General features: G+C 46.9%; 2 protein-coding genes across 3 annotated transcripts in view; one reads left to right on the forward strand and one right to left on the reverse strand.

Moving 5' to 3' along the window:
- LOC109515426 (uncharacterized) overlaps positions 1–1,332 on the reverse strand; it is a 21,975-nt gene extending 20,643 nt beyond the window's left edge. Inside the window, exons 1-3 of the mRNA XM_019869201.1 lie at positions 1,087–1,332; positions 475–543; positions 36–138 (exon numbers count right to left, since the gene is read on the reverse strand). Coding sequence (XP_019724760.1) covers positions 36–138; positions 475–543; positions 1,087–1,315 — 401 coding nt within the window. The 5' untranslated portion in view covers positions 1,316–1,332. The remainder of the gene's footprint in view (positions 1–35; positions 139–474; positions 544–1,086) is intronic.
- A 4,439-nt stretch (positions 1,333–5,771) lies between these two features.
- Positions 5,772–10,970, forward strand: LOC109515427 (carcinoembryonic antigen-related cell adhesion molecule 21-like). 2 transcript variants are annotated; one of them, XM_019869203.1, is made up of 4 exons: positions 5,783–6,107; positions 6,227–6,331; positions 8,560–8,895; positions 10,666–10,970. In XM_019869203.1, the coding sequence occupies exons 2-4, from the start codon at positions 6,289–6,291 to the stop codon at positions 10,941–10,943; spliced, it is 657 nt and encodes a 218-aa protein (XP_019724762.1). In that variant the 5' UTR covers positions 5,783–6,107; positions 6,227–6,288; the 3' UTR covers positions 10,944–10,970. The 2 variants fall into 2 exon arrangements, with proteins under 2 accessions (XP_019724763.1, XP_019724762.1); XM_019869204.1 differs by lacking the exon at positions 6,227–6,331 and having other exon boundaries at positions 5,772–6,111.
- Positions 10,971–11,284: the final 314 nt, after the last annotated feature.

The following is an 11,284-nucleotide window of genomic DNA, read 5'->3' on the forward strand; positions in this document are numbered from 1 at the left end:
GCTCCCAGGTGACGCCCATCAGCTCGTCCGGAGACCCGTATTGGATGTGGGCGCGGAGGACCAGGGCGGCGCCCGGGATGACGTACATGGGCCCCTCGTTGGGCATGTGCACCGACACGCACGCCACGCCGTTGGGAACTACAGACAAGAAAGCGCGCGCGCACACACACACACACACACACACACACACATTATCCATCGATGTATCTATCACACGCACAAAATAATAGCGAAAGCTATTTTTCAAATCTCATCTTGTCAGAACAAGTTCATTTTCCTGTTCTATGGTTAGCATCACAATGACGCGAAAGAGTTGATCATGATCTGTGAGGTAAACGTTCCGAATCATGTGGCGGGCTGCACAATGCGGTGGGAGGGGACCACGGAGCGCGGCAAATTAAGTGTGCTTCTGACCGGGTGTCCAGAACACGGGACAATAGCCAACATGAGCAAAACAAGTCATACATCACGTACACGGCGGCAGCAGCAGCAGCAGCGTGGCAGCTCTCCAGCACAGGAAGTCCAGTGGAGCCATGGCGCCAGCCTACGTTGGACGCACAACACGAGCAGATATCAACGTACGCCATCACTGCGTTCGTTCTCATCGGAAATACCACCCGTCCCATTGATCCGTCCTCCATAGCGGCGGTGCCGGAACCTATCGCGGTTGATTTTGAATGAAACGCTGACTATGCCATCTCTCTTCTCGGCCATGTTGTGAGCAGAAGCAGTACGAGCATCAAGTCAACATCGGGCCTTTTTGTGAAATGGAGTCACTCGAGAAGCTCATAGGAAGAGTTTCAAAGTCGCATTGACTTGCGATTTCTCGCACGCGTTTCCCTTCGGACAAGAGTTTTCGTCGGCGCGCTTTTGCGATCAAGCCTGCTCACGCGCGACAGCGAAGCCGCGAAACCCAAATGGACTTTGGGCGCCTGCGCGAGGTTCCAACAACCCTCACAAATTGGGAGGCCATCAGTCTCCTTCGCTTGAGCCGTCACACGACGAGCGACGGCGCTTGGCTCGCGCCGCCAGAGTTCAGATGGAGCTTTGGAGCTCCGGAGCGCGATGCCCCCTAAATGGACCCACCTTCCCAAAACGTTGCCTCCCGCCGCCCCGCGAAGATGACCGCGGTCCGAGATCTCAGCGCATAGCCAGAAACGTCGCACGGAGCCGAGCTGGTGAAAAAAGTGACGGGGGTCACACGGGCCCGGCCGGGCGTCGCCTTGTTCCCCGGCCGTTTCCTCTCGTTGCGGACTCCGCCTCTCTTTCCTGTTCCAGCGCGAGCTTCCTGGGGCCTCCGCCGAGACATCCCCATTGTTAAGGCCAGCCGTCGGCTCTTCCCGAAGAGCCGACGGCTCGCAGAAGACCGCCCCGGCTCTCCGCTCGGCCGATTTTGAAGAGAACCGCGGGAGAAGTTTCCCTTTCAAAGAATGAAACGATCGGGGTCCTGAACAACAAAGAATTTTGGAGAGGTTTGTCCCGATGGGTGAGCCCTACAATCCGGATCCCAACCACTCTGAGCTCAATAGAGGCGCTGCCCTGCAGCCGATATTCATGATTCGAAAGGACATTTCTCCCACAACTGGTAGAAAAGGCCAAGCGCGCATGGCCGCTGAGGCTCATTGCCAACGAGGCCGTTTCTCGTTGGAGGGTTGTGAGAAATTCCAAGCCGGTTTGACCAGCGTTGCGTTGAGATCGCTGAGGATCCCATTCGACGAGCTTTGTGCCAAACTTCAAGTCTTGCAATTTTCTTACTGCAAGGGGAAATTCGAAGTCAATTGGACTTCAACTCACAGAGTGAGGCCTTGGACAGATGCTTCGCGACTGCCGTCGAGGCGGAACATTCAACGGTGAAGGACAACATCTCAAGGCGATCGGCTGCCTTTTTTTTTTTTTTTTGAGATGGTCGATGGATCACCGTTCAAAGTCCATAGCAAGGCCTTGGTGTGAAAATTTCAAGACGCCGCATCATCGAAAACGAACGGTCTCAATATCTTCAAGCCCGGGTGACTTGAAATTTCTCACAAAGCACGTCGACTGTTGTAAGTTGAATGCGTTTGCATCAAGTGGATGTTCGACACGTTTGGAAAGAAGTTGTTGTTGTACATTTTCCAATAACAGCACGGCTCTCAGGATAGCGGAAGCTCCACTTGCGATTTCTCGCCCAACTCTGTGTCGAGCGCTCTTAGCGGCGATGCGGTCGGGGCAAGCGTCCGTGACCGCTCGGCCATCGCTCGATCGCAGCATTCTCAGGAAGGGGAAACCGGCGACAATGCGCGGCTTGGAAGTCCGAAAATACTCTTGAGCGCGCTTGCCTTGTGATCCTTCCCGAGCGGGAACAAGACATATTGTCTCCGCTTCTGAATTGTAGCCGGGAAAGCGAAACAAAAAAGCCTGGCGTGAATATCGTGTGGACGCGAGGAGGGAGCGGCCGCGCCGCGAGATTCCACTCCTTTTGTCAACCTCCTTCCCGGCGAGGGAGTGTGAGGCTTGATGACATCACTTATCGACGAGGGTGGGTGGGGGCACGCAAAGCAGCCACAATTATGATGATTATTCCGAAAGCGCTCGGCTCCTTGCAGAGTTTTCATTAACAATGGCGCGGCTCTCACTCCCGCTGAGCGCCATTATTGCAGGTTTCAACCAGCGGGGGGCACCGATGCACACCAGCTCGGCGCATTGGACGCTGGCCCGGGGTGTGCCGTTGACCACCGGGTTTGGGTCAACAATGCCGTGCGGTAAGCATGGCAAAAAAAAACAAAAAAAAAAAACAACAAAACCACGGAATCCACCGCTGTGAGAGAAATTTCAAGACCGTCGCACTTTTCAGCATTTTGGGCAAATCAAATCATCCCATTTTTAACCGTTGAAAAAGGCTCCACAGTTTGGTCGAGTGCTTCGAGAAATTTCAAGCCAGTCAGACTTGGTGTCAAGCAACGTTTGGACCGGCGATCTTCCAGCGTCGATGAAATAATCACATTTTAACAACGATGTGAAAAACGGTCCAAATGTAAATTGAATGGCGTGAGGACCGTCATCTTGAGGGCGTTTTGTTCAAATCAAATAATCACCATTTTTTGTGGATCGGTTCGAACAGTGTGAGAAACTTCAAGTTTGGCAGATTCTGTTCCTAAACACGTGTGAAATATTCATCTTCACTCAGAGATGAAAGAATCACACATTGGCGACACTCGCGACCGGAACAAAAGATCAATTCCAACAAAGCTTTGAATGAAAAATGCAACTCGTCCTTTCAGGTGGGTTGCCTCCGGCTGGAAGGGGGGGTGCGATTTCTCGCCCAACTCTGTGTCGAGCACTCTTAGCGGCGATGCGGTCGGGGCAAGCGTCCGTGACCGCTCGGCCATCGCTCGATCGCAGCATTCTCAGGAAGGGGAAACCGGCGACAATGCGCGGCTTGGAAGTCCGAAAATACTCTTGAGCGCGCTTGCCTTGTGATCCTTCCCGAGCGGGAACAAGACATATTGTCTCCGCTTCTGAATTGTAGCCGGGAAAGCGAAACAAAAAAGCCTGGCGTGAATATCGTGTGGACGCGAGGAGGGAGCGGCCGCGCCGCGAGATTCCACTCCTTTTGTCAACCTCCTTCCCGGCGAGGGAGTGTGAGGCTTGATGACATCACTTATCGACGAGGGTGGGTGGGGGCACGCAAAGCAGCCACAATTATGATGATTATTCCGAAAGCGCTCGGCTCCTTGCAGAGTTTTCATTAACAATGGCGCGGCTCTCACTCCCGCTGAGCGCCATTATTGCAGGTTTCAACCAGCGGGGGGCACCGATGCACACCAGCTCGGCGCATTGGACGCTGGCCCGGGGTGTGCCGTTGACCACCGGGTTTGGGTCAACAATGCCGTGCGGTAAGCATGGCAAAAAAAAACAAAAAAAAAAAACAACAAAACCACGGAATCCACCGCTGTGAGAGAAATTTCAAGACCGTCGCACTTTTCAGCATTTTGGGCAAATCAAATCATCCCATTTTTAACCGTTGAAAAAGGCTCCACAGTTTGGTCGAGTGCTTCGAGAAATTTCAAGCCAGTCAGACTTGGTGTCAAGCAACGTTTGGACCGGCGATCTTCCAGCGTCGATGAAATAATCACATTTTAACAACGATGTGAAAAACGGTCCAAATGTAAATTGAATGGCGTGAGGACCGTCATCTTGAGGGCGTTTTGTTCAAATCAAATAATCACCATTTTTTGTGGATCGGTTCGAACAGTGTGAGAAACTTCAAGTTTGGCAGATTCTGTTCCTAAACACGTGTGAAATATTCATCTTCACTCAGAGATGAAAGAATCACACATTGGCGACACTCGCGACCGGAACAAAAGATCAATTCCAACAAAGCTTTGAATGAAAAATGCAACTCGTCCTTTCAGGTGGGTTGCCTCCGGCTGGAAGGGGGGGGGAAAAAAAAAGCAAAAAAAAAATCAAATCAGACAGCGGTGTACCTGCCTCCCGCTTGCCATGTACTCCATGTTTATCATTAAATCAACGCGATGCGTTGAAGGGCATCAGAGAAAGCCAAGCAAAACAAGGCCAGAGAGTCTGGCTGCCTTTTAATAATTGAACAGCTTCTTCCTTTGACCTTGCTCCTCTCACATAATGCCTCAGCCGGCTGGCAGGAAGCGTTTGGGAAGAAGGCGATTAAGAGTCACCGCTGCCTACGGTGCAGCTTTGCGGCAGACAAATTGTTTGTTCGCTCACTTTTTTTTCCCCCCCTCTCTCTTTTTTTCCTTGCCCAACCATACGGCTCGGCGCTCGGATTGTTTCCTGCTCACTCACAAATATTGGCGGAAGCGTTGGAAATGATTAGCTTGAATTATCATCAAGCCATGAAATCTGCTCACTCAAAAATAGTGTCGGAAGCGTTGGAGAAATGATTAGCTTGAATTATCATCAAGCCATGAAATGTTTTAAAGCTTTGAGTCATGTTGCAAAACACTTAAAACGAAGACTGGCGAGAGACAAAATCCATTGAGCTCTCTGGGACTTTAATTTGGCTTCGTTATCAGTGGGAAATTAAGGGCCTTATTCCTAACACTGTGGATGCTTAGGAAGAGAGAAAGAAATCCCCACGTGGTATGATATGGAAAAAAGAACAAATCCCGCATCTTTAAGATCATTTCCCAAAATGCTCTTCAATCAATAAACGCCTCCAACCAAAGAACGCTGACCACGCACGCTGAGGAGTCAACGAGGGACAAAATACATTGGGCTCTTCGGGATGTATCACAAGACATTCCTTCATCAAGCATCATTATTCATGGAAAAATAAATGCCTCATCCCTAATAGATGCTTCACGGTTTCTGCAGTTGAGGAAAGAAATGCCGGCGTGGTATTATACGGGAAAAAAATGAGAACAACTACTGCATATTTAATATCATATATAAAAAAAATACAAAAAAAATGCCCTTCAACAAAATTAACGCCCCAGCCAATGAACGCTTACCCGTGTGAGCCGACTGATAGATACTGAGAATTTTTTTTTTTTAAATAATAATAATAAATGCTTTATTTTAAATCATTGTAATGTAAACGTCTATTCGAGCCCAGGTAAAAATAATAAAATATGTTTCATAACATCGTGAAAAGGTTCTTCAGTAAATCCCTCCTCCGCCCCAATAAATGCTGGGTGGAAAAAAATGCTCCTGTGGTATTGTGGGTGATTTTTGAAAGTATCCTGTTTGGTTTCTTAGCTAAACAGTTGGTGGGTATGAAGTGGCCCTTTGAGCTGTGCGCCTCCAGTAGTGCTAAGCTACAGGCGGTAAACTGTTCTTTCAAATGTTCCATAATCAACGCTAATGCGTTCATGTCGACAAGAGGGTAATATCATGGAAATCGGTTATACTTTAGTTTCAATGCACATGAATTAATTGCCTTTGCCGAGAGCGTGGCCCCTTCCAACATGGCCGCCACGTCAGTGCATCGCTTCGCCGCTCCCGGGGTTTAGGGTGCTGGCCCTTTAAGAGAACAGGTGTATCGGTGACAGGGAGGAGGGACGAACAACCCGGAAGTTGACATCACTATCCCAACATCCCGAAACTCAGCATGACTTTAATCACGTATCAAAATGCCCGGGAAGATAGCATGCGCCGGTAAGTTAATAATAAACTGATTACCTCCACAAAGGAGGGATCGTCTGTTTGTTTTAATAGCACATAGGCGGAAGTTAGAAACTTACAGCATTAATTCCTTTTGGGATGCATCATTGCCGCGGGCATTTTTGCTGATGAAAAAGTCCACTTTGTCCACGGGGCGTCCTGACTGGCGACATGAGACTACTTGTGGCCTACTTGGTTGGGCTCTCACTGGCAGGTAAAAACAAAAAACAACAAAAAAAACCCGACACTGTCTTTTGGCTCCAGCTTTCAAAAAGAGCCCCCAAATGGCCTCCGAGTCGGTGACGTGAGAAGAAAACAAAACGAGCTGCGTGGTATTTCAAACACGTCCACAGGAGGTGCGGGGGGGAAAAGCCTTCGGACCGCAAAGTTGCCTTTCCTTTCATTTGTCTTCCTCCTCAGCCCGCGCAACCGCATTCCTGTCGTGACGCCTTCAAAGCCTCATCCCATCCTCGTAAATGTAATATTTCATCGTCGAGATGGTGATTGTTTACAAATTTGAACTGCGTTGAGCTCGTTAATGGTTTTAAATGTTTCCTATTGATAACCGAGTGTCCCTGTTGATCCGGTGTAAGAAGACGTAATTTAAATGTTTAGCGATATTTGCTTTCATTCATCGAAACGCGTAACAGTGAACGCAACACGTCAGGACTAGCCGTTGCCAAAATAAACAGAAATTGAGTGTTTTTCAAGTCATTTAAAATTAAATGTTGGTGTACGAAATTAATGTGAATGTGAATCAATACAACAAATTATAAAATATGCACAACAAGAGACTTGTTTACTCAAATCAAAAGTGTTTATTAGGGGTGAGATGTTTATTAAGGAGAGACTTGAATTTGCGGAATAGCGTTTGTACAATGTTGTTATGACACTTTTGTGAATTGAATTCTGGATTTTGTTACTCAATTGCTGAAACACGCCTGTATTAGTAGCGAGGCATTCATTTTTGTGATATTACACTTCATAACAAATATGACCCTCCCCCTCCCCTCCCCATTTGTTCCAGAAATGAATATATCTATCGGAATACATACCAATGCATTGACAGTAATCATGCATTTAAATGTAGTCACTTTACTTGTGGTCCGTTTGGCTAACTGCAGATATCATCAGATAGCACTTATCATATAAATATAGTTTGTGTCGTTTATTTCACAAATAAATACAGTATGTGTGGTCAAGGAAAAAAAAGACAGAAAACTATATACATGCTTAGAAAAATAAGATTGCTGGCTCACTGAAGAGTCCAGAGAAGCAGACTATTTATCAAAAATATGAAAATTAAATAATAATTCATTGAATAATATCATGGTTTATTTCCATAATAACTCGTATTTGTTTTTCTTATCCTTCAATTAGTTACAACATTGAAATGATTTTTATTGTGGTGATATTTGCAAATGTGTATTGTAATAAACATGAGAAGATTCTTGACTATAATGTCAGCAAAATGTGGGTTTCCCCCCCCTCCCCCAACCCACACTGCCTGGTGCACTCGCATGGGAAAAAAAACACAAACAAAACCGAGCATCAGAGATATCCGCATGTTTGCGTTGCAGCAACCAGCCCTTTGAAAATGAGGTGCCGGTAATTTGAAATCACATTTCAATTTGCTGCCCGTCCGGGGCCCGCCGTTCATGCAGGAGAAATCATCATTCAAGTCATAATTTCTGACATTCTCCTTTAATTGAATAGTCATTTTCCCCCCGCTGTCTATTGAAAATTGATTTGGCAAAATGGTGATTGAGCCCCGCATGCAGTCTGAGGACATCTGTTTTAGCTTTCCCCCTAATCGAGCTTCTTTGAAATAATAAATAATGGCGAGTCATTAACCTGGCTATGAAAACAGGAAGTAATTGGACTTTGGAGTCCTTCACGAATGTGAATTGCGCGTGTTCTTTGTACGCGACTTTGTGTCCATACACACTTGTCTATGGACGCTGTGGGGACATGGCTCGCTTGTGACAATCATATAACTAGGTCAGGATAATTGCCGCAGTCATTCATTTTGTTTCTGCTCATCTCATCATGGAGGAAAAAAAAGAAAAAGTCAGTTCCGGGGTCAAAATGTGACCAGTGTGACAAGTGTAAAAATAAGTCTCATCATAACACAGTATCAGTAATGCAGTGTGTGTCTCATTTTCATTCTCGAAAAGAACAACAAAGTGATGCTGAAAAAGGCCAAAGAAAAAGTCAAATGCACCCAGACGACAGATTTCATGACGAATGTGATGGCGCCTCTTCTTGCACAAAAGAAAAAAACCCAAAAGGATTGGCAATAATCCACAGCCAAAAGCGTCCACGATACGCACGGTTACCCGCACCTGTAACGTACGCGTCATAAGTCACGCATTTGCTCCACTCTGTGTACTGCTTCCAAAATCACAAAGCCAAGTCTCCACCATCATGTTTGCCTTGCAGTCCCGGTGCGCGCGCAGGACCAGATCCAGATCCAATTCCAGACCGACCCCGTCCTGGTGCTTAGCGGGGGCGAAATCCAGTTCACGGTGCTGACCGTGCCGGACGTGCTGTCCATGACGTGGCTTTACGAGGGCGTGACGCTGGGCCTGTTCGTCGGCGGCTCCCCTGAAATCAACGACGTGGCGCAGTTCCGCGGCCGCGTCGCCATCACGGCCACGCAGCTGCGCATCGCAAGCGCCCGGCTGGGGGACGCCGGCACGTACACGGTGGAGGTGGTCCCGCTCGCCTCCACGGGCCTGACGCCAAACTCCAGATCGGTCCCACTCAGGGTTTTTGGTAAGTGCTGATATTAAAAAAAAAAAAACACGGATTAAGCAAGAAATAATCTTGAGTCTTTGATCGTACATTGCACATATGCATATGTGTGGACTGCACATTTTTGTTTTTCCTCTGTGGATGATTGAACGGGGTTCGCTTCTTCCCGTTTTTGCAATGAGAATAACTCGTGAGAGAAGCGATGGCATGTTGATTGCCATCTTTTTTTTTTGAATGTGGATTACTATTTCGAGTCTTTCTATACGGGATATGTCCGCCATGACCTTTTTCACTTGACATTTCGGATGACTTGGACTTGTCCTGATAATTTTGCGACCATCATCCATAACTGGTGAGAAGAGACGGCGGTCATCTTCCCAGGCACATCGCTCTGGCATATTGCCTGAGTGTACGCACTATTCATTTCATTTGACCGATTCTGTTGCTTTCTCTCGCGCAAGATGGCGTCTGACATGAATGACTGGCGAGAGGCCCAATCGCAGTCATTCAACAAAGACAGAACATTCCGCATGCGCCCGTAGTTTATTTCTCGGCATTCTTGTTGACTTCTCTTGTGCACGGGGACGGTTATCATTCGTAACGAGCGAGAAGCACGACCGCGTGAACCATGACATGTCTACACGCGTGTGGCCGAGTGCGCTCTGGATTTTGGAGCGATTGCTTATCGTGCACGGTTGCGGTCATTGTAATGACCTGTCGAGAGGAGCGGTCGCATGATGTGACCAATCCCTTGGACATGTGTAGTTGGACATGTCGGGGTCATCTCCTCCATCAACATCGTCAGGGGGATGAATTATCGAATAAATGATCAAACAACAAAGCTCGTGTTTGAACAAGAGACAGACGCGGTTAGTATTTTCAAAAATAGTTTCGCTTTAGCTCGAGTTCATGACATCGAGTGGATACTATTATTAGTCACAAAACATGTAATTCTTTTATTTCATGATGCATAACTTAGAATGATAAAAGAGAATATTGCCAACGTGGTCATTTATGAGTGATTTTATTGAAGGCACCTTGCAGAACGCTTGAGGACATCATAAATGTGACCAAACTAAAAATACTAACATCGGTATCAGCATGATGCCGGCCTTATTTCAAGGTATCTGTCACTTGGGGAGGCTGCCGATACCAGCCTCTGATACTTACGGTAAAAAAAATATACAATATATATAATAATTAAATACATCTGACATCAAATAAGTCTAACTTGCCAAGAGATGGTTAACGTTGCGGCCGTTCAACACATCGGCGACTCCTCATTTGCGGCAGAAAGACCGAGAGGTCTTTTTTCAGAATGATGTGTCATTCAGTTACTTGGAATTTTGTTCGAGTTGTATCGGTGAGAACTCAATAGAAGAATCCTCAGTCTGTTAAAAAAAAAAAAAAAAGTAGTATCGAACATTCCTAAAAAAAAACACCGTATTTGAAAATGATGAAAACATTGTGAAAATATATTTTATGGGCTGTAACAAATCGCTTTGTTACAACTGCAGCTGTTGTGAAAGCGCGAAATAAATCAGGATGTATTGGATTGTATGAAATAATCTCCAGGCACGCCCCTTAGCATCAACAAATACGAAGTATGTTACTTATCGGTATAAAAATATATCCAGTATGTATGTGTGCTTGTATGTTCGTGTGTGTGTGTGTGTGTGTGTGTGTGTGTGTGTGTGTGTGTGTGTGTGTGTGCGCCTATACGTCCACTCTAAATGGATCCTATTCCGTATCCCTCATGATGAACGTGGATTGCGTGCGTTTGTTGAATAGACGCCGTGTCCGGGGTGGCGCTCTCCGTGCCTTCGGTGGCGACGGAAGGAGGGAACATCACGCTGACGTGCACCTCGGGTGGCACCGAGCTCACCTTCCAGTGGGGTAAGGACGGCGCGGCCATCGCGGAAGACGGCAGGATCGCCATCGCCGGCGGATCGCTGGTCATCAACCCGGGCCAGCGCGGCGACGCCGGAGATTACACGTGCACCGTCAGCAACCCAGTCAGCGCGCTCGCCGCCACGCGGCGTCTCACCGTCTTCTGTGGGTTTTTATGACTTGATTTGTGTTTCATTGCAACTTTTTTCCCCATTTCTACTTTTTTCATGTTATGATTTTTTTTTTCCTGGCCGTGTCACATTTTTTTTTCTCCACCTTTCCAAATTAGTCGTTCGATTATTAAATAATGGAAGTTGTAGTGAGGAGAATTAAGTTCTTAAATGGAAAATGATGAATCTGGGTTTGAGAAATGTCCTTCATTTCTGACTTGCGCTTGAAGCTTATTGCGAAAACAGATTAAAAGGTGGACAATCGCATATTATCACAATTGCTCATTTTTCTCAATCCCTTCGTGGCAAGTCCGAAACATTTCCATCATGACGTTGTTTCTCAATTCCCC

This window comes from Hippocampus comes, unplaced genomic scaffold, assembly GCF_001891065.2.
Source record: "Hippocampus comes isolate QL1 unplaced genomic scaffold, H_comes_QL1_v1.1 scaffold67, whole genome shotgun sequence".
Classification (NCBI taxonomy): domain Eukaryota; kingdom Metazoa; phylum Chordata; class Actinopteri; order Syngnathiformes; family Syngnathidae; genus Hippocampus; species Hippocampus comes.

What these genes read in the sequence shown, in the direction of transcription:
- LOC109515427 (XM_019869203.1), top strand. Translation starts at nt 6,289, where the DNA reads ATGAGACTACTTGTGGCCTACTTGGTTGGGCTCTCACTGGCAG. An exon ending in GGTTGGGCTCTCACTGGCAG is followed by an intron (nt 6,332 to 8,559) that starts GTAAAAACAAAA and finishes TTTGCCTTGCAG; the next exon opens with TCCCGGTGCGCGCGCAGGAC. An exon ending in GGTCCCACTCAGGGTTTTTG is followed by an intron (nt 8,896 to 10,665) that starts GTAAGTGCTGAT and finishes TTTGTTGAATAG; the next exon opens with ACGCCGTGTCCGGGGTGGCG.